This window comes from Aethalodelphis obliquidens, unplaced genomic scaffold (assembly GCF_003676395.1).
Source record: "Aethalodelphis obliquidens isolate GAN/ISIS:26980383/991018 unplaced genomic scaffold, ASM367639v1 scaffold27, whole genome shotgun sequence".
Lineage (NCBI taxonomy): Eukaryota > Metazoa > Chordata > Mammalia > Artiodactyla > Delphinidae > Aethalodelphis > Aethalodelphis obliquidens.
In genome coordinates this window covers 16,026,862-16,052,663 of record NW_020837971.1, presented here as the reverse complement: position 1 = coordinate 16,052,663, position 25,802 = coordinate 16,026,862, and the positions used below count along the sequence as shown (strand labels likewise).

At 51.3% G+C, this 25,802-nt stretch overlaps 2 protein-coding genes, 1 long non-coding RNA gene and 1 pseudogene across 4 annotated transcripts; 2 read left to right on the top strand and 2 right to left on the bottom strand.

Annotated features, from left to right (window-relative positions):
- The first annotated feature begins 8,615 nt into the window (after nt 1-8,615).
- TMED4 (transmembrane p24 trafficking protein 4) lies at nt 8,616-11,264 on the top strand. Its single transcript, XM_027124027.1, has 5 exons — nt 8,616-8,829; nt 9,032-9,132; nt 9,245-9,370; nt 9,630-9,776; nt 10,210-11,264. The coding sequence occupies exons 1-5, from the start codon at nt 8,703-8,705 to the stop codon at nt 10,357-10,359; spliced, it is 651 nt and encodes a 216-aa protein (XP_026979828.1). The 5' UTR covers nt 8,616-8,702; the 3' UTR covers nt 10,360-11,264.
- Nucleotides 11,265-12,993: 1,729 nt separating this feature from the next.
- Nucleotides 12,994-14,257, bottom strand: LOC113629536 (uncharacterized). The gene is made up of 2 exons (XR_003436593.1): nt 14,046-14,257; nt 12,994-13,414 (listed from the first exon to the last, which is right to left on the bottom strand). It is a non-coding gene; the product is annotated as an uncharacterized LOC113629536 (long non-coding RNA).
- Nucleotides 14,258-14,426: 169 nt separating this feature from the next.
- DDX56 (DEAD-box helicase 56) lies at nt 14,427-23,527 on the top strand. 2 transcript variants are annotated; one of them, XM_027124026.1, is made up of 14 exons: nt 14,427-14,552; nt 14,642-14,803; nt 15,376-15,536; nt 15,654-15,824; nt 15,937-16,027; nt 16,613-16,857; nt 17,122-17,241; nt 17,735-17,848; nt 17,946-18,040; nt 19,171-19,244; nt 19,384-19,473; nt 20,172-20,277; nt 22,784-22,857; nt 23,267-23,527. In XM_027124026.1, the coding sequence occupies exons 1-14, from the start codon at nt 14,493-14,495 to the stop codon at nt 23,342-23,344; spliced, it is 1,641 nt and encodes a 546-aa protein (XP_026979827.1). In that variant the 5' UTR covers nt 14,427-14,492; the 3' UTR covers nt 23,345-23,527. The 2 variants fall into 2 exon arrangements, 1 of the variants encoding a protein (XP_026979827.1); XR_003436591.1 differs by lacking the exon at nt 23,267-23,527 and having other exon boundaries at nt 20,129-20,277; nt 22,784-22,802.
- A 417-nt stretch (nt 23,528-23,944) lies between these two features.
- Nucleotides 23,945-25,299, bottom strand: LOC113629535 (cytochrome c oxidase subunit 5A, mitochondrial pseudogene; annotated as a pseudogene).
- Between the last annotated feature and the right edge of the window lie 503 nt (nt 25,300-25,802).

Here is a 25,802-nt window from a genome sequence, read left to right as displayed (position 1 = left end):
CTTTTCTGCATCAATTGAGATAATCATGTTTATTTTCCCCCTTCATTCTATTAATGTGATACATTACATTGATTGATTTTCTTATGTTGACTCACCCCTGCATTCATGGGATAAATCCCATTTGGTCATGATGTATAATCCTCATAACATACTGTTGGGGGAACTCCCTGGTGGCGCAGTGGTTGAGAATCCGCCTGCCAATGCAGGGGACACGGGTTCGAGCCCTGGTCCAGGAAGATCCCACATTCCGCAGAGTAACTAAGCCCACGCGCCACAACTACGGAGCCTGCGCTCTAGAGCCCGCGAGCCACAACTACTGAAGCCTGCGTGCCAAGAGCCCGTGCTCCGCAACAAGAGAAACCACTGCAGTGAGAAGCCCATGCACCGCAACGAAGAGTAGCTTCCCCCGCCCCGCCCTGCTGCTCCCCACAACTAGAGAAAAGCCTGCGCTCAGCAATGAAGGCCCAGCGCAGCAAAAAGAAAAAAAAAAATACTATTGGATTTGGTTTGCTAGTATTTAGTTGAGGACTTTTGCGTCTATATTCATAAGGGATTTTGGTTGAATTTTCTTTTCTTGTGATATCTTTGGCTTTAGTATCAGTGTAATGCTGGCCTCATAGAATGAGTTAGGAAGTGTTGTCTTCAATTTGTTAGAAGAGTTTACGTAGGATTGCTATTAATTCTTCCTTAAATATTTGGTAGAATTCACCAGGAGAGTCCATTTTTGGACTTTTCCTTATTGTGTCACCTTAGGTAATTTGTGTGTTTCCAGGAATTTGTCCATTTCATTTAAATTACTTTGTTTGTTGGTGTGTAGCTGTTCATAGTATTCTCTTCTTCTTTTTTTTTTTGGTACGCGGGCCTCTCACTGTTGTGGCCTCTCCCGTTGCGGAGCACAGGCTCCGGTCGCGCAGGCTCAGTGGCCATGGCTCACGGGCCCAGCCGCTCCGCGGCATGTGGGATCTTCCCAGACCAGGGCACGAACCCGTGTCCCCTGCATCGGCAGGCGGACTCTCAACCACTGCGCCACCAGGGAAGCCCTCTCTTGTCCTTTTTATTTCTGTTAGGTCAGTAGTAATGCCTCAAATTTCTGATTTTTTAGTGATTTACATCTTCCTTTTTATTTCTGTCAGTCTAGCTAAAGCCTTGTTAATTTTATTAATCTTTTCAAATAATCAACTTATACCTTCCATGGACTCTATTGCTTTTCTATTCTCTGTTTTATTTACCTCTACTTTTTTATATATAATTTTTAAGATAGCCTCATTTGCCATTTTTTCTTTCTTTCTTTTTCCTTTTTTCTTTTTTTGGCAGTGCTGTGCAGCTTGCAGGATCCCTGAGCAGGGATGGAACCTGCACCCTCAGCAATGAAAGCGCAGAGTCCTAACCACTGGACTGCCAGGGAATTCCCTATTTACCTCTACTTTAATCTTTATTATTTCCTTCCTTCTGCTAACTTTGGGTTTAGTTTGCTTTTTTTTCTTTATTCTTTCTATTTTAGTTCATCAAATTGTAAAGTGAGGTTATTGATTTCTTTCTTCTTTTTTTTTTCTTTTCATTTCTTTTTTTTTTTTTTTTTTTTTTGCGGTACGCGGGCCTCTCACTGTTGTGGCCTCTCCCGTTGCGGAGCACAGGCTCCGGACGCGCAGGCTCAGCGGCCATGGCTCACGGGGCCCAGCCGCTCTCTTTCTTCTTTTTTAATGCAGGCTTTTACAACTATAAATTTTCCTCTGAGCACTGCATCCTGTGGCTTTTGTTCAGTATGCTTTTTCATCAAAATATACATTCTGCATTCATTCAACGAATATTTCTACCAGTTTGGGTCTAGGTGCTGGGGATACAGAAGTGAACACAACAGACAGGCAGGATCTGTATTGTCATAGTGCTGACCTTTTAGGGTAAACCAACAAGACAGAAATTGATGATTTGAAATCCATAAAACAAGGTGCTGTGATAGAGAATCACGGTAGCACTGCTTTTGTTTTTAAAATATATTTTATTAACTAGGTAACACATCCATTTGGTTCAGAAATCAGAAAGATATTAAAAGGTCTAGTTTGCAAAGTCTCCCTTGCACCACCCCTGTTACCATCCACGTCATTATCTGCTGGCCTGGCAGACCCCTTCCCTGCCAGGGGTAACTCTTTATTTGTTGGATCATGGAGCAATCAGGTATCCCAGGAGGAGAGCAGAGATGGAGGGAATTCAGGGGCTTGGAGAGTGGCCATTTACTAACTAGGACAGAAGTATTCTGTAGTTTACACAGCACAGCCATACTGGTGTATATTTGCTGAATATTCATGTTACCTATAAGTAACCACTTATATTATGGTCTTACATATTCTTCCAGCATTTTTCATGCAAATACAAACACCAAAGATAGCATACTATGTACTGTCTTCGGCACCTTGCTTTTTTAACTTAGCAAAATATCCTGGAAATGTTTATAAATATATCAGTTCATAAAGAGTATCTTCATTTTTTCCAGTGGCATAATTGCATAGAGTGGTTTTGGTGGGGACAGCTCATCTTTGTTCCATATGGTATTGACTGAGGCAGCTCCTCTGGGACTGAAGGATCCAAAAGAGCTTCATTCTGTTAACTGGTGGCTCAGGCTGGATCTCATATCATCTGGGTTCCAAGAGAGTGAAAATGGAAGCCACAAGGCCTCTTAAGGTCCAGGCGCCAGAGCCATACAGCTTTTCTTCCACTGCATTGAATTGGTCAGTGCAAGTCACAGGGTCAAAACCAGATTCCAGTGGAGGGGAAATGGATTCCACTCCTCAGTGGGAAGAGCAGCATGTGCACATGGGGATAGGAGGGATTGTTGGAGAAGGTCTTCACAGACATTCTACCACACCAAGGTCCAATCAAGGTTCACGTCTTAATTAGTATTATCCATCTTTAGTTTCTTAAATTAGTATTTATATTTCTCCCACTTCCCCCCACCCCTTTTTTGGCTTTAGTTTTTGAAAGGTTGGAGTCAATTGTTCCATATTCTGGATTTACCTTATTATTTCCTCATGATGTCTTCTAACTTCTGAATTTCCTGTAAACTGCAAGATGGACAAAGGCCTAATTGAAATTAAACATAACTTACAAAAATATTTTGTATTCATCGATTACGTTTTACAATGAGTATCTTTTGCCTGAACAGGATCATTTAAAAATCTAAGACAGGACTTCCCTGGTGGCGCAGTGGTTAAGAATCCGCCTGCCAATGCAGGGGACACGGGTTTGAGCCCTGGTCCAGGAAGATCCCACATGCCGCGGAGCAACTAAGCCCATGCGCCACAACTACTGAGCCTGTGCTCTAGAGCCCACGAGCCACAACTACTGAGGCCGTGTGCCTAGAGCCCGTGCTCCGCAACAAGAGAAGACACCACAATGAGAAGCCTGTGCACCACAACAAAGAGTAGCCCCTGCTCATCGCAACTAAAGAAAGCCTGCACGCAGCAATGAAGACACAACACAGCCCAAAGTAAACAAACAATTAAATAAATTTATTAAAAAAAAATCTAAGACAGATCAAGTCATTCCTTACTCAAAACTCACCTAAGAGTTTCTCATTTATTTTCCAAGGTCCTTAAATGGTCTAAGAACCCTACCTAGTCTTCCCACGCCCATCTATGGCCTCGTTTCCTCCTACTTTCCCCCTCACTCTCTCTCCTCCTGCCACACTGGCCTCCTTGAGCTTCAATTCACGAGACACACAACAGCCTTGGGGCTTTCACTGTTTCCTCAGGTATCCATGTAACCTGCCCCTTAAGGGCCTCCCTCACACAGCATCTTCTCAGGGAACCTTCCTTGGCCACTCTTCTGTATCCCATCCCACATCTGACCAGACACTCGCTATATTAGTTTCCTGTGGCTACCATAACAAATTACCACAAACATACTGGATTAGAAACAACAGAAACTCATTCTATCACAATTAGAGAGGGCAGAAGTCCGAAATCAAGTTGTCAGCTGGCTGTGCTCCCTCCAGAGGGTCTAGGAGAGATTTCATTGCTTGTCTCTTCCAGTTTCTGGTGGCTCCAGGCATTCCTTGGTTTGTGGCTGCCTCACTCCAATGCCTGCCTCTGTGATCACACGGCCACCTCCTTTTCTCTGTCTCTCTCTTTTTTAAGTGTACAGTTGAATGGCATTAAGTACATTTACAGTGTTGTGAAACAGATCTCCAGAACATTTTCATCTTACAAATCGGAAACTCTGTACCCATTAGGCAACTTCCCCTTCCCCTTCAATTCAACCACCATTGTACTTATCTAATGTCCTCAAGGGTCATCCATGTTGTAGCATATTGCAGAATTTCCTTTTTAAGCCTGAATAATACTCCATAGTATATATGTGTCACATTTTGTTTATCCCTTATCTATTCACCCATTGATGGACAATTGGGTTGCTTCTACCTCTTGGGTATTGTGAATAGTGCTATGAATATGGATGTGCAAATACCTTTTCATGATCCTGCTCAATTCTTTTAGAGATCTACCCAGAAGTGGGATTGCTGGGACATACGGTAACTCTGTGTTTAATTTTTTGAGGAAACTCAATACAATTCTCCATAGTAGTTGCACCATTTTACATTTCCAACAACAGTTCACAAAGGTTCCAGTTTCTCCATATCCTCATCAACACTTGCTATTTTCTGTTTTTCTTTCTTTTTTTTTTTAATAGTAGCCATCCTAGTGGGTGTGAGGTATCTTCTGTGTCTCTCATAAAGACACTTGTCATTGGATTTAGGGCCTGCATAGATAATCCAGGATTATCTCATCAAGATCCTTAATTACATTTGCAAGATCCTTTCTCCAATTAAGGTGACATTCACAGGTTCCAGGGACTCACACATTGACATGTCTTTTTCCAGGCCACCATTCAACTCATTATACTCCCTTTATTCTCCTCCTCGATACTTATCTCCATCTGACATGCTATATATTTACTCATTTATCTTGTTTATTGACAGACAATAACCAAGATAAATCCTTGAGGACAAGGATTTTTGTGTTTTGTTAACCAGTGTGTTCCCAGGGTTTAGAACGGTGTCTGGCACAAATGGGTACTCAGCAGATATTGGCTGAATGAATGAATGAAGGGGTAGCTAGCCTAGGTAAACGTTGGCAAAAATTCCCGCCTCCCACCTTTGAGGGGAAAAGGTTTGGGACCTCGGGAATTAGATTACTTAAGGCAGGTTTCTTCCTGTGGGGAATGCAATCTTCTTACAATTACCCATCAATTAGGACAAATTTCAGGGTCCTCCTAAAAAAAATTAGAAATACAGATACCATTTCTTGCTAAAAGTGAATTAGGATTCCTTGGATAAATGGCTGATTTGGTGTCTAGGGCAGGAAATGTACAAAATGGAACGTAAGGAAGCCCCTAAACGCTACTGGAATTGTGTCAAAAAAGAGCATAGCAAAAGTGTTTTATGAGAGAATTTGAGCTTTAAAAAAGGGTAATGGGTTTAATGGATTTAAACACATTTTGTCTTACTGTAACTCCTTGGCTCTAGATTTAACTGTTTGAAGGATGTACCAAGGACAGAGAAACCTGTTAAATGACACATGAATAAACAATCAACCAAATCCAGAATGTGGAAAATTCTATCGGTCAAATGATCCAGTTGCTTCAATAAGTAAATGGCAGCATCATCACCATCAACAACAAAAAGGGAAGGGGAATTGTTAATACAGTAGTCCCCCTTATCCATGGATTTGGCTTCCTGTGGTCAACTGCAGTCTGAAAATATTAAATGGAAAATTCCAGAAATAATTCATAAATTTCAAATTGCTCGCTGTTCTGAGTAGCGTGATGAAATCTTGCTCTGTCCTGCCTGGGAAATGAATCATCTCTTTGTCCAGTGTATCCCGCCCATTTAGTAGCCCTCTTAGTTATCAGATTGGCTAGCCCAGTATCACAGTGCTTGTGTTTAAGTAAACCTTATTTTAATTAATAATGGCCCCAAAGTGCAAGAGTAGTGATGCTGGCAATTCAGATATGCCAAAAAGAAGCCGTAAATTTCTTTAAGTTGAAAAGGTGAAAGTTATTGACTTAATAAGAAAAAAAATCATATGCTGAAGTTGCTAAGATCTATGTTAAGGACGAAACTTCTGTGGAATTTTAAAGAAGGAAAAAAGAAATTCATGCTGGTTTTGCTGTTGAATCTCAAACTGCAAAAGTTATAACCACAGTGCATGATGAGAACTTAAGATGGAAGAGGCATTAAATTTGTACAACAGAATATTTTGAGGGCCCATATTCACATAACTCTTGTTAAAGTATAATTGTGCTATTTTGTGATTGTTAATCTCTCACTGTGCCTAATTTATAAATTAAACTTTACCTGAGGTATGTATAGAAAAAGAACATGGTATATATAGAGTTTGGTACTATCTGACATTTCAAGCATCCACTGGGGGTCTTGGAATGTATCCACCTTGGATAAGGGGGGACTACTGTGTATCAAAAAGAGATATATCAATGAATGCAGTAAGCAGACCTGTTTAGACCTGATTAAATAACCCAAAGTTTTTTGAGACGGGGAGGGGGGAGGAATTGAATATATACTATGTATTAGAATTATTAAAGAATGATTTTTAATTGTGTTGGGTATGATAATGGTATTTTTAATGGTCCTTTTCTGCTAGAGACACACTGAAATATTTATAGGTGAAACTATATGATATCCAGGGAGTCTTTAACACACTTGAGGAAACAAAAATGCAGAAAGGGATAAATGAAATAAGAAAGGCAAAATCTTGACTGTTGTTGAAACTGGTTTATGAGTATATGAAAGTTCATTGTAGTTATTCTACTTTTATGTTTCGAAATTCTCTTATTAGAAAATTTAAAACAAATTTTCAACCTTTCTTTGTTCTAATTCCATGCGCAGTAAGAAACTTTCTGGTTTGATTTTCACGTTCCTCCATCCCAAAAGAGGGGTGCTGTAACTAGGAGATGTAAACAGGCCTCATGGACCTACTCATTCTGAGTTTTCCTCATACTTTTCCTCAATTTTCTTAGCCCAGATCTTCAGTCTCAAGTTGTACCAGTTTGTTCAAAGAAAGGAGAAAGACGCAGAGAACCTGAAGGGAGGAGCCGGCAAACAGGTTAAGTCACTTAAACCAGAAGACTGTCCCCCACTGGATTTGTATGAGATCACATGTTGTTCACATGACTGCTGAATGTGGCCAGATTGTGCCTTGTTGTTCATTCCATTAGAGAAGAGTTGAGTCACAGGCTAATATTTAACAATCAGATTTCATACTGAAACCCAAATTTCCAGCTTCTTAAAAAGATCTTATTTTCCATCCTCACCGCAGAACAGCTGCTCCTCAGGGAGGTTTGCCTTGTAAAACTTCTTTAATTCCACAAGGATGTTTGCTTTGGTTCAATCCCACTTCTTACGCGATAAATAGGAGCATATGCAACACTAAGCACGCTATTACAGGGTTTCTTTGTGTTTAGCAAGGCAGGCAGGCAGCAGAGCAAGCAATGGGCCCCCACTTGCACTTGTCACGGGCCCATAGGAGCCACGAGGACAGGTTTCGTTCTGCTCCACATTTCTCTCCACTCTGAGCCCCAGACCACTGCGGGCCAGTGGAGCAGACCCGCAGTCCAAGGGACTGCATGTCCCATATCACCTTCACCTAGGGGACAATGGGCAGTCGGACAAGTTGAGAGAGCAATACGGGCTGGAGAACATAGACGGAGACGCCGCCAAGCCTCGCCCCGCCCTTCGGGAGCAGTCTAGCGACAACTGGACCGTCTCGCATCGTCCCTCCTCCCACACATCTCTCACCTGGAGCCCAATCTCCACCTCCTCTCCCAGGTCAGCACCCCCGGGTGACTATCTGTGGATACTTCAGTGTGTACCCCTAGCAGGGGAGTGTCAGAAAATAACCACTGCAACACCGACATCGCATGCAAAAAAACCCGACAAACTCCTAAAATCAGGAACACCTAAAAGCCTGTTGGAGCCCCACTGGCTCGGAATGTCGTTTCCTGTCGGCTGGACTGCAGCCCCATCCAGGCAAGGCCTCCTCTCCCGGGTCAGGGACTCCAAAGGCCGGGCGGGCCTCTCCTCCAGGCGGCACCGGACGCGCCTAAGGCCCCTGCACGCCAGAAGGGCTCTCACACCGACACCCGCCCAGCCTGGGTCTCGGGAAGTGCCCGTCGGCCCCTGGGCTCCGACTTTCCCGCCTTGCGCGGACCCCGAGTCCGGACGCCCCGGGGGACCCAATCTTCCAGATCTGGGGCCCGCCCTCCAACCGTCCAGATCTGGGACACAAGCCCCGGCGCAGGCCAGCAGAACTCTAAGCAGGATCTGCAAAGAAAGCGTCGGTCCACGCTTACTCTCCACTCCGCCGTGCCGCGTTTACTGGCAGCGGGGCGTAGGCGCGCGCATGCGCACTGGGTATAAACCGCTCGTTGGCCGGTGACCAAACAGACTGCGCAGCCAGAGAGCGGGAGGGAAGCCCCGAGCGTCCTGCGCGTGCGCACCCTCCCCTCGGCTGTGCATCCTGGCCTGGAAGACGCACGCGAGGCGGGGCAGAGCGGACGCAGGGAGGGAGGCACCGCGCACGCGTATTCTGCGCCGGGTCTTGCTGCGTCGTTTGAGAGCTGGGCGCAGGTGCGCGCATGCGCCCTGGGCGGAGGGGCGCGCGTTGGCAGGTGTTGGGGCTGGGCGTCGGCGGGCAATGGGGTTGTTGGCGCTGCTGCTCATCGCGCTGTGCGCGCCGGGCGCCCGAGGGCTCTATTTCCACATCGGCGAGACCGAAAAGCGCTGCTTCATCGAGGAAATCCCCGACGAGACCATGGTTATCGGTCAGGCGGGGCGAGGGTGGACAGGGCCCTGCGTGTCCTCCCGACGCGGTCCGGCTCCCCGCTCCTAGCGGCGCCCTGTGGACGCCGGACCGTGGCCGGGGGAGCAGTGCCCCCTGCCCGGCGTCCTGGGGACTGCGGCGCCCCGCGGAGCGTGGGAGCCAGACGGACTAGGTAGGTTGTGACAGCTCCGTCTGCTCCGCAGGGAACTACCGCACCCAAATGTGGGATAAGCAGAAGGAGATCTTCCTACCCTCGACCCCCGGCCTGGGCATGCATGTGGAGGTGAAGGACCCTGAAGGCAAGGTAAGGCCACCTTCACTAGAGCTCTTGGGGTGGACAGAGCTCAGAAGACATGAGCTTGCACTTGGAGAGGTCAGAGTAGAGGCGGGGGCTTTCACTGACTGCTGTGCTGCAGGTGGTGCTGTCCCGGCAGTATGGCTCAGAGGGCCGCTTCACCTTCACTTCCCACACTCCTGGTGACCATCAGATCTGCCTGCACTCCAACTCTACCAGGATGGCTCTCTTTGCTGGCGGCAGACTGGTAAGAGAATTTTCTCTTTGGCCATAGCTCAGAATCTCTCACTTGGTTACAAAATTTTGATTTATTACGCTTATCATTTGTAACACTTTCTGGCACAGTCACAAGCAAGAAATAGACGTTGCCCTTCTGTCCCACAGCCAGGGACAAGAGTGGGTTCCATAGCCTGGAACAGACCATCGGAGGTCCCACCACTTAGACACCATAACCACAGAGTGTCTCTGACCTTACGACTTTGGGGTCCAACCCTGTTTCCTTCTAGCGTGTGCATCTAGACATCCAGGTCGGGGAGCATGCCAACAACTACCCCGAGATTGCTGCCAAGGATAAACTGACAGAGCTGCAGCTCCGAGCCCGCCAGTTGCTGGATCAGGTGGAACAGATCCAGAAGGAGCAGGATTACCAAAGGGTAAGGGCATGTCACTGTACTTGGACATGGCAGTTGACCTTTATACCCACTACACTTACTGGAAGTTTCTGCCTGGGGCCTTCCCTGCTTGGGAGATCAGCTGTTCAAAGACTGGAACGAAGGGCTATCAGCCGTTTTTTCAGCTCCGTAGAATAAAGGGTAGAGAGGACAGTTCACACGCTATCAATAGCCATTGCCTACCTCTTTACATTGGGATCTTGCTGAAATGGTAAGAGCGTGATTTCTGTCCTAGCAGAGATGCTTGTGGAGGGGCAGCATGTCACTTCCTTGGGGCACTTCCAGGGGAACCAGAGGCAGCATTTCAAAAGGCGTTTGGTCCCACAATTGAGTCGTTGCACAGGAGGGAGGGGCCTCACAAATGCTGGGACTGTCTCTCCTACACATTTAATCCTGGGTCCATTGTCCTATGCAGTATCGTGAAGAGCGCTTCCGTCTGATCAGTGAGAGCACCAACCAGAGAGTCCTGTGGTGGTCCATCGCTCAGACCGCCATCCTCATCCTCACTGGCATCTGGCAGATGCGTCACCTCAAGAGCTTCTTTGAGGCCAAGAAGCTGGTGTAGTGCCCTCTCCATATGACCCTTTCCTGTCACCTCAGTTGTTTGGTACTTTCCCCACCCAATACCTTATCCATCTGGATTTTGAGGGAAGAAACAGTGAAAAAAAGAATATAAGCCACATTGGTTCCATGGCAACAAAGCATTCAGATCAGCCACTTGTTAACAACACTGGTTCTCAAGGACACAGGACATTGGTCCAAGCTTTCAAAGATCTGTCTTGGGGTTTGTGGGGAGTCAGAACTGACCCAGGACTGTCTTGCTGCTTTCGCCACTAGTGATTCCTCTCCATCCTGTCACAAAATGAGCAAATGTCTCTCCTACTGCTTTAACCTCTCTCTTCGTCTGCTTAGAAAGTAGGCGACCAAAATGCCCCACCGAGGAGGCCCCACCTCACTGCTCCCCTGTCAGTCCTGGGTTCACTCAGTGGCTTCGTGAATGTAAATAAGGGGCAAAGGCCCCAGAGGATTGAAATGTTTTTCTATATATTAGAACTATTTTTTGATAAAATTATATATTTTCCTTCCTAGTTGAAGTGTCACTGCCTTTGTGTGACTAGCTGAAAACACCAATGCAGTCTCTTCTGCATTGTTTACCAATGCATTCTTGATAACTAACTACCATGGCAGCTCTCAGGATTTCAGTTCTCAGGGCCAGAAAGCAGACATGACAGCTGCTCTCAAGGCCTAATCAGAGGGCCAGGCAGAGAATTCTCTGGGACACCTGTGATTTCCGTCACACAGGGCCTGAGTTCAGACTGAGGCAGTGACAGAGCTAGTACAAGGCAGGGCACTCTTACCCTCCCATTTCCCTTAACGTTTATTTAAGCTGTGGTAAATGTTTTCTTCATGGGAACCAGATTTGGTTCTTTATACAGATTTTTCCAGTGAAATAAAGCGTGTTGTAGTAGCTGTGTTTGAAATGAAATAAGAGGCTGTGGGCAGAGGGGAGGCACAAAGGGAAATGGAGGAAAGGCTCTTGGTCTGGGTGCCTCTGCGGCTGACCCGGAGTGGATTTCAGCATGTGGGCTTGTGGTGCTAGAGCCTGGCCTGACTGGAGACTCTGGGGTTGAGGGAACGGACAGGGTGGTGGCTCAGCCATTCACAGAGCTCAACCAAGTAGACCTGTCAGCAAGGAATCCTGTGAGGAGATTACGTACCCGTTTCTTAGCTCCCTGGAATCATAAATTTAAACACATCTTAGTGTACTTCCCTCATGCCCTTCTGCTGTATAAAGCTTAATGCCCTTAGTTGCCCATTCTTGACGTTTTATTTCGTGGTTTTATTTACTTAAAATACATTATTTATCTGACGTACAAAACTAAATTCTGCCCTTCTTGTTTTTCTCTTTATGTTCTATACTATTCCACGTGTGTGCCTACTTTCACTTATAAAAGTATATGCAATTTAGGGCTTCCCTGGTGGCGCAGTGGTTGGGAGTCCGCCTGCTGATGCAGGGGACGTGGGTTCGTGCCCCGGTCTGGGAGGATCCCACGTGCCGCGGAGCGGCAGGGCATGGCCGCTGGGCCTGTGCGTCCGGAGCCTGTGCTCCGGGACGGGAGAGGCCGCGGCGGTAAGAGGCCCGCGTACCGCAAAAAAAAAAAAAAAAAAAAAAAAAGTATATGCAATTTAGTTGTATAGGCTTTGTCATTTAATATTTTTGTAGATATTTTAAAAATTCTAATTCTGGATGGCCACGTTAACGGTCCAGTGAGGTGAAATGCCATAAATGACTCTTCCAAAATTCTTTGGATATTTAAAATAGTTCTTAATTGTCTTCATAGAATTAACACAGGGAAAATCAGGTAGCCTTGGAACTAGTCAGCGTGTGGACCTCTGGCCTGAGCCTCTTGGGGACCATGGGATGTGTCAGGAAGGGAACACATTTCTGCTCTGTGGCTGTTACTAGGAATCTAGCCAGCTAATCAGACACTGGAGCCTGGACTGTGGGAATACAGGAAACTACACAGAAGAGCTGGGGTGGCCTTCAACAGTCTGTCCAGCTGTGCATCTTAATTATGCTGATACATCAGTGTGTCCTCAGTTTCTCCTCCTGTGAATCTTTTGATAGGAAGGGGAGTGGAGTGAGGACAAAGGTGGGAGTATAGCACACCTTTACACTGATGGGCACTTGGAATCTCGATTGCCAGAGGACAGGCTAATAGGTGGTGGCTATGGGGAAAAGAAGGATTTCCATACTGGTGTGTGGTATTCAGACACATTATGGCCTAGGAAGATGTTTCTGAAAGTTCGGCTACATCCAAGGAATTCTGGTGATTTTCTTCCCCCCCCCCCAGTACTACCTTGATTCCATTCTGAAAGTCTTGCTTTCTTAGGTTATATAACACCCTTATCAAACAGCCTTCTACCTCCTTACCACAAAAAGGGGGTGGGGCGTAGGAGCCATTCTACTCATCCCATCATCCCTGGCCCAGTCCCCAGCTCTCACTCGGACTGGTAGTTCCCATCTCCATCTTTTGGTCCCAGCCCCACTTTACCTGTGGTGCATGAATGGCTCTCAGTTCTCACCCTAACAACAGCCAGAGCCTAACCTCTGGCTCTCATGCTGGGCCCACGTCAGAGGAGATTTATAGGGTCATGTGAGAAACTCGTCAATATAGATTCCTGGGCAACACTCAGGTCCAGCTGTTTAAGTAGGTTTATGTTTGGGGTGGTGTGGTAGGCAGAATAATAGCCTCCCAAAGATGTCCAGTTAGATGTACTAATTCCTGAAACCTGTGACTATGTTACCAAACATGGCAAAGAGGAATTAAGGTTGCTATCATCTGCCTCTAAAATACGGCGATTATCCTGGATTATTGGGGTGGGCCCAATATCATAACAAAGTTTCTTTAAAAATGGAAGAGGGAGGCAAAAGAAAGTTGCAGTGATGTGAGGTGAGGATCCAACCCTCCATTAACAGCTTTGAAGATAAAGGAAGGGGGCCACAAGCCAAGGTGGGAGAGGCAAAAAAGGGATGATTCCTCTTGAGCCTCCAGAAGGGAATGCAGCCCTGCCAACATTGTAATTTCAGCCTAGTGAGTCCTCCTCAGACTGCTGACCTACAGAACCATAAGATAATAAGTTTGTGTTAAGCCACTAAGTTTATGGTAATTTGTTACAGCAGCAATAGGAAACTAATACAGGTGGGGACTAAGAAAACTTTTTGTTTTTGGCCGCGCTGCACCACTTGTGGGATCTCAGTTCCCCCAAACAGGAATTGAACCTGGGCCACCGCGTGAAAACCCGGAATCCTAACCACTAGGCCACCAGGGAACTCCCAAGAATTCTTATTTTTAACCAAGCTGTGCAGGCAACATGGGCTGCTAGGTTTGGGAACCCCAGAGCAACCTACCTTTTTGTTTCTTATGCCACTCAGTCTTCCAACCTTCATCCTTGTACAATCCAATTGCTATGGCCTGTCCTTTGGATTGCCTGTGGCCCTGAACCTTAGCCCAGCCTCGGTGACCTCTGTTATATGCTGGTACACCCAGCGTCGCTTTCTACTCTCAAAGCCATTGCCCCGTTACAGATTCCCACGGTTCCCACCACTGCTACAGGCAAACAGCCCTGGAACACATATGCTGGTGCACTTTTCCTGAGTACAGCAGGTGGCAGAGCAATTAGTGCTTACAGATAAACCTGACAGAGATCTCCCAGATGCATAATGGTAGGAAAGGGCGCAGGACTCACCAGTGTTTCCCGAACGTGGTAAGCTACCACCCGCAGCATGCCTGTTCTTAGGTAGTACACAGACGAACACTCTAAACATTTATGTATTTGTCAATATAACTAATGCTGGCATTACTGCTAGGGCGAGCCTGCCCCTGCAGCTGGTAACCTTAACCTAGCACGCCACTTGGAGGTCGTGTCAGGGAACCGGCGAGGACCCGAGGGGAGGGTCCCCGCCCCTCGCCGCCCCTCGCCGCCCCTCGCCGCCCCTCGCCGCCCCTCGCCGCCCCTCCCCGAGACCCCCGGCCGCACAAGCCACCGCAGCCGCAGCACTCCGCGTAACACCGGAAGCCCACTTCCGGGACGTGCTGACTCCTTTGAAGCTGATTGGTTGCTGCTTTGACAAGCCCACGCGTCATCGCGTGCTCTTCCTGTCGCGCGTGCGCGCTGTCACTACAGAGCAGCAGCATGGAGGATCCCGAAACGCTGGGCTTTGAACACATGGGCCTGGACCACCGGCTCTTACAGGTACCGGGGAGGGCTGAGGAGCCGGGCTGACGTGGAGAGGGGCGGCGGCAGGGCAGCGCGCCGCCTGAGCCGTCCCTTGTCTCCTCTAGGCCGTCACCGACCTGGGCTGGTCGCGACCCACGCTGATCCAGGAAAAGGCCATCCCACTGGCCCTGGAGGGGAAGGACCTCCTGGCTCGGGCCCGCACGGGTTCAGGGAAGACCGCCGCTTATGCCATTCCGATGCTGCAGCATCTGCTCCACAAGAAGGCGGTGAGTCGGGGGAGGGGCCGGGAAAGGGAGCAGCAGGCGTCTGAGTTGCGTTGTGCCCTCTTGGAAAGCTGTGCCCGCACCCCGCACGCACCCAAGTCTTTCCCAAGAACCGGGTTTTCTTTTGACCTCTTACCCGTGAAGCGTGGTCTGAGAGAACCTGGTGGTTTTGGGGTAAAACGCTCTGGCCTGGGATTCAGGTTACTTGGGTTCTAAGTCCGGGCCCTGCGACCACCGTTCTTTGTGTAATCTTGAGTAAATCGCTTTCTCTTGTTTATACTATAAAAAGTAGGCACATTTTCTCCTCCAGAAAAGCCAATGTCGTAATTAGTACATTTTAAGTAACTTTGTAACCATGAAGTAAGTTATCCTATTTGAGGTCAGTGCCTGGGAAAAGTCTTCTATCTACATTCAGAGGTGGGTAAAGTAAGTGAAGGGATGACCAGACCACAACTGGATTGTTGTGAGGAAGCCACAGCAGTTGGGTCAGATTGTCTGGAAGAGGTAGAGAGAAGCATGCGGTGGCTGTGATGACATGAACCGACCGGCTGAAGTCTTTAATTCGTCTCTTGCAGACAGGCCCCGCGGTAGAGCAGGCTGTGAGAGCCCTTGTCCTTGTGCCGACCAAGGAACTGGCACGGCAGGCCCAGTCCATGATTCAACAGCTGGCTGCCTACTGTGCTCGAGACATCCGGGTGGCCAATGTCTCAGCCGCTGAAGACTCAGCCTCTCAGAGGTGGGTGAAAGCAACAGGGCTGTAGGGGAATGAGTTTGCACTGGGATGTGATCCTAATCCAGGATGAGATCCCAGCTGCTACCCTCTCCCCAATACTGAGGTGTTGCCCACCTGCAGAGCTGTACTGATGGAGAAGCCCGATGTAGTGGTGGGGACCCCATCCCGCATATTAAACCACTTGCAACAAGACAACTTGAAACTGCAAGACTCCCTGGAGCTGCTGGTGGTCGATGAGGCTGATCTTCTTTTCTCCTTTGGCTTTGAGGAGGAACTCAAGAGTCTTCTCTGGTAAGGAAAAGGGGTTGTGAATAGACACTAGGACCTAGAGCGAGGGGGCAGTTCATCTGCCACAGTTAGAGGCTTTGGAGCTGGCGTCTGATGGGGCTCTGTTTCATTTTAGTCACTTGCCCCGGATTTACCAGGCTTTTCTGATGTCGGCTACTTTTAATGAGGACGTACAAGCACTCAAGGAGCTGGTACTGCATAACCCGGTAAGGGACCTTTGGAAGCATCTAGAGGCGTTGACATGAAACTCAAAAGGACTTGCTTCTCCCTTCTCAAAGGAACCCTTTGTTATTTGGGGTGGGAAATTATTGGTTTAGCATTCCTGGTTCTGATGTGCTAGAAGCCGGTAGTTGTAACCATCCCCCTGTCCCCCAACCTAAAATCACTATGTAGCTCCAGATGTCCGCTAGGAGCTTCAAACCATGCTTTGCCTAAAGCCTGAGAAGGGACCCCCAAGGGGCACAAAGGCTACTTTGAGCAGCAGGGCTAAAGTTCTCACCTTATGTGAACTTTACTCTTCAGGAAGGTTGCTGCTATAGGGGTTCTCTCCTCACTACAGTCATTTATAGCATGTTTCTCTTTGTTCTGTGCCCCAAATGTTTGTAGTTTTGTAGTTTGATGTTCTCTGTACACTACAACGGTTAGCATGCTTTGAATTCTTACATTACACAGTTGGAGGGGACCCACGGTGCCCTGCACTAACACGTTTGTGCTGTGGTTGGTGAGCCAGTGGCTTGCAGTAGCATTTCTGTCTTCTTTTCTTTCCTGACCACAGGCCTGTCCTCCCCTAGGTTACCCTCAAGTTACAGGAGTCCCAGCTGCCAGGGCCAGACCAGTTACAGCAGTTTCAGGTGGTCTGTGAGACTGAGGAAGACAAATTTCTGTTGCTGTATGCCCTGCTCAAACTGTCGTTGATTCGGGGAAAGTCTCTGCTCTTCGTTAACACAATGGAGCGGAGTTACCGGCTGCGCCTGTTCCTGGAGCAGTTCAGCATCCCCGCCTGTGTGCTCAATGGAGAGCTCCCGCTGCGCTCCAGGTGTGCCATCTCCCATGTTTTGGTTGAAGATCGTGCCCAGGCTCTGGGCTTGACTGATCCTCGCTGACTTTATCTGTCACAACTCTGCGGTACCTACTGTAATTCCATCTTCATTTGAGGAGGTTGAGGCACAAAGATTAAGTCGGGGAAGAGTTGAAGAAGAGGGAAGAGTCAGGAAGGGTGACCGTTATGACCAAGCAGGGGGCAGGAGAGGGACCTCCAGCCTGCTCTTGGGGCTCACTTCCGTCTGCTCTCGGGCCACAGGTGCCACATCATCTCACAGTTCAACCAAGGCTTCTATGACTGCGTCATAGCAACAGATGCTGAAGTTTTGGGGCCTCCAGTCAAGGGCAAGCATCGGGGCAAAGGACCCAAGCGGAACAGGTGAGTCCGTGCTTCTCTTCTCCCAGCCCTCCCCAGGGAGACCCGCTTTTCAGCCTTTGTGGGCAGGGAGTGAAGGGCCAACACACGTGCTGCATGGGCAGCATGAAGGGCCAGACTGCCTGGTTTGTTGGCACGTCATCATCCTGTGAGGGGAGGTGGCCCAGCCTCCAGTGGCTGTGACTTTTGGGAAGGATCTTTCTTAGGGGGAAAGAGGAGTCCCCAGTCTCTGTCTGCCTAACGGGTTGGCTGGCTGGGAATTGTTATCGGATTGACGGTGGGCAGTGTTGCCCCAGAGCTGAGGTCAGAGCCCGGTTTGGCTGCCCCCACTACCCTAGTTCCTGTTCCAGTTCAGATGCTTAAGAGTCTTACACGTGTCAGGGTCCTGTAGTTCCATACAAGGCTTTGTGTAGAGATTTTGTGGATTAAATAAGCTTGAGAACGTGGCCTTGGAGGAGAGGAGGGGTCTGTCTGAGGTCGGGGTGTTTTCCTGCAGGGCCGCTGATCCGGAGGCTGGTGTGGCCCGCGGCATAGACTTCCACCACGTGTGTGCTGTGCTCAACTTTGATCTCCCCCCCACCCCCGAGGCCTACATACATCGGGCCGGCAGGTAGGAGAAATGGAGTGTGGCGGGCTGGGCACCTGGACGGAGGACACACTGCAGGACATATAGCCAGAGACACGGGCTGGGCCGTCTCTCCTTGCAGGACGGCACGTGCCAACAACCCAGGCATCGTCTTGACCTTCGTGCTGCCCACGGAGCAGCCCCATCTGGGCAAGATCGAGGAGCTTCTCAGCGGAGGTAAGAGCCCAGCTCTCACTGGCCTGTGCCAGGGCCAGGCTTCTGCCATGACACCGTAGACCCGGTGGTGGTGATGGCAGCAGGGACACCGGCACAAGCAGCAGCCGCCCGCACACTTGGCCATGCTGTGCGCCATGTCGCTCCACCTGTCCTTGCCTTTCCCTGGGTGGCAGGCACTGCCCCCCTTCACAGTCAAGCCAGCTGAGGTCCAGAGCCGTCGTGTAATTGGCCAAAGTCATGTTTATTCTCTGCCTCATGGGGCAGAAGGGCCAAGGGAAGAGGTTTGGGAGACAGGGTGGGACTGGTGGCATCTCAGAGGAGACCCTGGGAGAGGGGGCTGCTGGGGGGTTTCTGCGCTGGAGCCTTCGGGAGGTCATGCTGTAGCGGGGCAGCCAGGCGGCGTTCCAGGCTGCAGGAAGGGCACGCTAGCCGGGGCTGGGCAGGGCTGCTCCACCATCCAGCAGGTTATGGGTGGAGGGTCCAGCCTGGGCTTCCTGTGGGGCCTCACTGCTGCTCGCCACATGGGCCGAGAAAGGACATGCTCACCGCCTGGCATTGAGCCCTGGGCTTGTGTAGAAGGTGGCCTGGGGCACTGCGTGACGGCGGATCGAGGGACGACTCTGGGCCTTGTTTCTCTGTGCCCTGGTTTCCTTACCTGAAATGGGTGAAGCCCCTGCTGCACCGCCAAACCCCGCCCCCCCGCCCCATCTTCTTTTGTAAACATCGAGTGACCCAGGACGCTACTATGACAGACCGGTGTCTGACGGAAAGGGCTGGTGCTCCTTAGTGCTCCGCGGCTGTCATCACGGGTACCTCGTGGCTGGAGTGGCCTGGAAGGAGGAGAGTGGGCAGGTGGGCAGGTCCTGAGGCTGAGAGATGTGACAGGAACCCAGGACGTGGGGACAACAAGCTGCCCTGGCCACAGCAGAGTGGATCGCCTGTTGTGAACTGTCCGTGAGACCCAGGTGTTTTTGCGCACGTGTGCACTGCGGGGAAGGAGTGGGCTGGCTCCCTGGCTGCCTCGCCCCAGCGTGAGGGGTGCCTCACCCCTACCTCTAAGCAGTAGGCCCCCACTAGACCCCAGCCTGAGCATTCAGCCCAGGGGAGCCTCACTGCCATCTCCTCCACAGGGAGTGGAGCCCCCGTCCTGCTTCCCTACCAGTTCCGCATGGAGGAGATCGAGGGCTTCCGCTACCGCTGCAGGGTGAGCGGGGCCCCCTGGGGTCGGGAGTGCTCGGAGCTTCTCTAGGACCCAGCGTCAGGCCCTTGCTGCTGAGCACCCCAGCACGGCAGGAGGGCTGGCTCACAGCCCCGCCGTCTTGACCTTCGGTGTCTGCCCCCAGGACGCCATGCGCTCAGTGACTAAACAAGCCATCCGCGAGGCGAGGCTGAAGGAGATCAAGGAGGAGCTTCTGCACTCCGAGAAGCTCAAGGTGAGGGGCCGTGGGGAGGGAGGGGCGAGGCTTCAGGACATCGCCCTTCCAGGAGGCTGGCCCAGCTATGAGCGTGAGAGGCAGTGAACTGGACAGCTAGCTGTGCCTTCAGCAGGTCGGTGGGGAGGAAACAGGCCAAGAGCGGGTGAAGGACGCCAGCTGTCCTGTTAGGAGGTGAGCCAGCCTGGCCTCTGTGGTGGACAGTGGCCGTGTCCATCAGAATCACAGCTCCTGGAGTTTATTTTCTTGACGTGCACAGTCGCACGTGTGCCCGTGTTCGTCATGATTCCCTAGGTGGAAACACCCGGGAGTCCTCCACAGAGACGCAGGAAGCCAAGTCGGGTGCATCCACGCGGTGCGTGTTACACAGAAAAGGAAGAGGCGGCTGTTTGTGTGTCAGTGCAGGACGGCCCGTGGGGTGATGATCAGTGAGGAGGGTGTGGCAGGCTCCTGACCTCCCCACAGAAAGGGGAGTGGGAATGGGGACACATGCCTTCCCATGTGTGCAGAGCACTTGAGGGGAGGTGAGAAACCAGGTCTGGAGCTGGCTCTGGAGGGGGACCAGGTGACCACAGATGAAGGCGGTGTGAGACCTTAGCCCTTGAAATTCTGGAAGACCGATTACCAGTTCAGAAACTCCCCTGTGAAATTGCAGAAGGAGGACTGACCCCGCAGTGCCCACTTCTCTCCCCTGCCAGACGTACTTTGAAGACAACCCCAGGGATCTCCAGCTGCTGCGGCACGACCTACCCTTGCACCCCGCTGTGGTGAAGCCCCACCTGGGCCACGTCCCTGACTACCTGGGTGAGCAGGGCTGGGGGACGCGGTGGGCGTTTGTCCCTCAGCTGCCGTGCACTGGGCTGACACAGGACCACGGGGACGGGGCAGCAAGCATGCACACAGACACAAACGCACCTCTGTTCACTCGCTTGAACTGAGCCGCACAGCCTCCTGGGTAGGCATTGCTGTCTCTGTTGGGGAGACAGGAAACCGGGCATTCAAGGCCAGGGGTTTTCGCCCCAGAGCCTGGCCCAGTGAAAGTGCGAGCCAGTACCTGGCCAAGCAGCCGCCTGGGTGTGGAAGGGGGTGACCAGGTGCGGGGGTGGGGGTGGGGTGTCGCAGGTAAGAGGCAGTGCTGCTGGTGCTGGAGAAGACTCGGGATTAGTGACCGGGCCAAGCCGGGGGGTGGGAGGTGGCTGGAGTCCCTAGAACAGTTGGCAGAGGGGACAGAGAACAGACCTTGTGGGGACGAGGGATGTCTGGGTTGCAGCTGTGAGGACAAGAATGGACCCTGAGATGGTTTCTATGATGTAGAGGAGGCCAAAGCCCAGCTGAGGTGTTCAGGAGCCTGGCTCCATTTGCACCTGGGTAACGATGTCCCTTGTGTCTTTGGTAACGAGTATGTGTGACTTTTATGCTGAAGATGCTTAAAGTGGGTTAAGGAAGAGGAGTGGTGAGTGCAGACCCCCTTCCCCAGCACCCCGCTGGATTGGCATAAACTGGCAGGTGTGGCAGGAGAGGCCCCAGCGAGTGGAAGGGAAGGATCCAGGAGATACGGGAAAATACCAACTTCCCCCAGGACAGTGAGCTATAGGGGACACCAGCCGGGGTCCTGGTCTGCGGAGTGAGAAAGGAGGGGGGAGAGGGGGTGGGAGTGCTCTTGGGAGTGGCAGCTTGAGGTGGGATCTCAGTTCCCTGAGCGGGAGTCGAACTCGGACCGTGATGGTGAGAGGGGCGTATCCTAGCCCCTAGACCACCAGAGACTAGTAGTGCCTAGGAGCAGGGCCCTGGCTTTTGTCTGCTTTGAAGAAAGAGTTCAGCAATTCTTTAAAATTCAGCAGAAAGTAGTGAGGTAAGTAAAGTTTTATTAGGAGGGAAGATGGGTGCAGAGAAACATGGGTGGGCTCGAGAGAGAGAGCACGAGCCAGCCGGGAGCTTTTGGGGTGCTTCAAGTCACTTGTGTGGAGGCAGCTTTCCAGTTTCATCTGGCCAGTCATCTTGCTTTATCTGGCTCCAGGTCCATACCTGGTTGGACTCAAGGCCCTGCCGGATGTGCGCATGCATCTTTTAGCCAAGGTGGATTCCAGCACGAGGGTGTTGGGGAGGTTAGCAGACCATATTATGGTCTAGCGCCCCCTCCCCTGAGGAACTGTTTGCTCATGCATAGTTTGGGAGGTCTCCTGGACCCCAAGAATGGGAAATATGTGGTTTCCTTATCTTTTACCTAAGCAGCGCTTAACCCCTCTCTGTTCCTGCCATTCCCGTTACCTTGAGGTGTCCACAGGAGACAAAGTCCAGCTGCTTATCCTGTTCCTATTATTATCATCTTTATTTTCAAAGTGTAAACAGGAGGCTAGTTGTAAATGGCTAACCTGGGGCTCATCTATCTCCTGCCTCAGGAGGGAACTCCATCCTCTCTGTCACAAAGGAGCAAAGTCATTGCCAGAAGCGTGTGACCTAAAGGGGTCAAGGTGACGTGGGAGGGTGTGGCGGTGTGATGCCCAGAGGCCTGTCACGACCTGTGTGGCCTGGCCGGATGGGACCCTGTGCTGTTGGGCAGTTGGGAGTGACAGCAGAGCCCAGGGATCATGTAGCAGGTCACGAGCAGTGATGGTGGCACCTGACAGGTGAGGAAGGATATGGGAGGAGGGGCCACATAGGATGAAATTACATGTAGGGTTTTTTTGTTTCAGCAGCATTTTCTTTCCTTTTTTTTTTTTTTTTAAATACTTATTTGGCTGCACTGGGTCTTAGTTGTGGCACGCAGGATCTTCGTTGTGGCATGCGTGATCTTTAGTTGCAGCATGTGGGCTCTTAGTTGCGGCATACAGAACTAGGTCCCTGACCAGGGATCTAACCCGGGCCCCCCTTGCATTCGAAGAGCGTAGTCTTAACCACTGAACCACCAGGGAAGTCCCAGCATTTTCTTTTCTCTGTTACACATTTACTGAGACAAATCTAAATACTGTAAAGAAGTGTTTTAGACGGTGAAAGTCCCCAGAATCCCACCCCTGGGGATAGCTGTTCTTCTGGCCCTGTGCATGTGTGATAATAGATAGTCGTGTGTTCTTAGGCATTTTAAGTGTGTACTGGAGTGCCAGGCACTGGCTCAGAGTGGGAGAGAGCACCCTGGGAGCCAGCTGGAGGGTGGAGCCAGCTGGAGGGTGGAGCCAGCTGGAGGGTGGAGCCAGCTGGAGGGTGGAGCCAGCTGGAGGGTGGAGCTGGCGGGCTCTCAGACGCTGGCTGAGGAGAGGGGCTGGAGCTGGCGCACGGGGTGGGCAGTGGCCGCTGAGCCAGATATCTCTTCCAGTTCCTCCTGCTCTTCGCGGCCTCCTCCGCCCTCACAAGAAGCGGAAGAAGCCCCCTTCCTCTAAGAAGGCCAAGGTATGTCCCCTGGGGCCTCGGTGACAGCTGCAGGGCTCCCCTCTCACCTTGCTCCATTGTCGCCAGGATGTGCTTGCCCCTTGCCCTCAGGAGGGAGAAGTCCCGAGGACTGGCCCCAAACTCCAGGCCCCTGATCAAGGTTGTGGGTACTGGGGCTCTGCCTTGGCCACCCACGGGGCAGCTTCAGGAGCAAAGGGGGACCTGCTGTTCTGTCCCCACTGCCCTCCTCATTCTTCAAGCTACAGGAAGTAGAAGGTGGGCCCCTGCAGTGTCCACAGCAGCTCCTGTCCTTGGCTCACGGCCTGTACGGCTTGTCAAGTGGCAACGGCACCCTCTTTTCTGAGTCTGTCTCCTTTTGCTCACACGGACGTCCACTCGCCACAGCTAATCCACACTTTTGCCCCCACAGAAGGCGAAAACCCAGAACCCACTGCGCAGCTTCAGGCACAGAGGAGAGAAGCGCGGACCCACAGCAGCGCCCTCCTAAGCTTGTCCAGGGCCCCTCCCGGGGCTGAGCACAGGGTGTGGAGCAGGCTTCCCAGCCTGGAGGGAGCTTGATTCCCGCACTGGATGGACTGGATTCGGGGCAGGCAGCACTGTGGCCCTCTAGACTTATGGCCAGGGTGGTGCTTTGCCTTTAACAACAGAATAAAAATCCTAGCTGCCCTGGTTTGTGCCTCCTGCCTGTAGGAAGGGGCCATCCCTGGAAACCTTGGGAATCAGAAACCACTTCCGGTAAGCAGTGCCTGGCTCTCTGCCTGCTGTGTACAGTGCCTCCTTGGCCAGAAGAGGTAAGCCATGCAGTGCTGCAACCTGGTGCCTTTGGGCCCAGGAGACACCTGCCCTCCTCTGAGTCCCTGGCCTAACCACCAGCAGCTCCAGCCTTCCTGTCTAGGATTAGGCTGACAGCCTCCCTTCCCTGAAGCTTGGAAACGACTTCTCGCCTGCAGGGAAGATGGTCTTTCTCCAGATATGGACACGTTGTAAATTCAGCCTTCCACTCTCTCAGGCAGCCAGGGACAGCTGTCTCTCCTCCCCAAACTGCTCTCTGCTCTGCTCCGTTCAGCACACCTGGGTGCGGTTTTTTTTTTGTTTGTTTGTTTCAGTTCAAACTCATTTTCCTTATATTCAAGTCCAAGTTATCGATATATTACATGGTTTGGTACTCAAAAAGGAAAACTTGTTCAGGTAAGGTAGTATGTTATCTTCAGTATTTCTAGGTGGTTGTTTACAGTCAAGTAGCAGTATCAGTAAATCCTTGGGAAGCCCATCCATGGGGGTTTACACTTTGTCAAGGCGCAGTTCCTCTGGAGTGGAGATTCCTAGTTCATTTAAAGTTCGTCTAGGTTCCTGGATGACGTTAGGGTAGATTTCCTTATGAGGTCATGCTTTGACCTTAACCTCTAGGATGTGAACTGCACTAGCAGAATCATTTAATGTCTGCATGCCTGCAGTGATTTTGCGTTCTGGAACCAGATCATAGCCAACTAGCATGTTCGTCCCTTTATGCAATTCCCAAGCGTCAGTATCTGGCTTACTGAAGTATGTCACCCAGCGAGCGTCACACTCCTCCTCTGTCTCACGTGACCCATGGGACTAGCAGCGAATTGACTGGCTAGCGGCAGCGGGGCCGGGGACTGGAGTGGGGTGCAGGAGGACTCGAGGGCTGGTCCAGGCGACTGCGGCTGCTGCTACCGAGCGCCGGTGGTCAGCGGCGCCTAGCATGATGGCGATGGCGGCACAAAGGTTAAGGCCAAGGAGAAGCTGGGTGTGAGCTCAGGACCACTCAGGAGCTCGTGGGGACCGGACTCCACCTGGGTTTTAAATGCACGAGTGGCAGTGTGACGCCCACACGCCCTGTTCCTTTGCTGTCAGCTCAGCTGCAAGGCTGTAACAGTAGAGGGTCCCAACCCACATCTGGGCCTCCCAGCTGCTGTCTGGAGGAGGCACAACGCTGATGACTCAGTGCCCTGGATTGTGCCGGGGAAGAAAGTCAAAAGTGCTTGAGTTTCTTTCAGAAAGCAAAGCAGGTGTCAGCGCCATCTGGTCTGCATGGCGGGAGGAGCCCGGGCCTCTGGCTGCTCTTATGGTATGCTGGGACTTGGGGTTGCTGGGACCTCAGGTTTGGGGTCTCCACATTTCCTGCTCCTGTTCTGAGGATTTCCAGGGAGCCAGGGTGTGCGTGGTAGGGGTTGCTGCTCGGGTGGGATTATCAGTGAGTGGAACAGCGGCCAGTGCAATGCAGCCAGCGTTCCTGCGGTCTGCCCTGGCCCGGGTGCCTTAATGGAGATCGGTTAATGGAGCTGAACAAAGATGGCTGCTTATGAGTGTCTGCTGGGTCCCAGAACTGTACCGAGACCGTTGTGGGTGTCACTGCGCGTGGGACGAGCCGGCCTTGGAGAGCTTCCTGGCCCCCGCCTGGCTGCTGCCTCCAGTCTCTGCCAGACCTCCCCACCTGCTGCCCGAGGCAGGTGAGCAGCTGAGGCCTGGCCCTGGGGACACGACAGTCCGGGCCATCGAGGAGGCTGTCTGCTCTACGATGTGTGCCAACCTCGCACTGTAACCCTCCTTGTTCCTCCGCCTGCCACCTCCAGGCATCCCGGCCAATGAGCTTACACCCAGAGTCAGCCTGGATGCAGGAGAGTGGGCGCCTCGGGTTCCCCCAGTGATGTTCCTTCTCAAAGGGGCCTCTGCTCTGGGCTGTGTTCCCACCTGGGCACAGAGCTGGGGCTTGGCGGCCGCGTGCTGGATGCAGGCTGTGTGCCGAGAGCCGTGCTGAGCATTCTGCCAACATAAGGCTACTCCCGATTCCTGGGTGGGAGACTGAGGCTCAGAACTTAACCTGGCGTCAAGGTCACAGGGCAGGTGATGGCAGGATTTGGAGGTCAGCACAGGCCTGCTCTGGTGTCTCGGGCTGGCCCGGCTATCCACGCCCATGGAGGAGT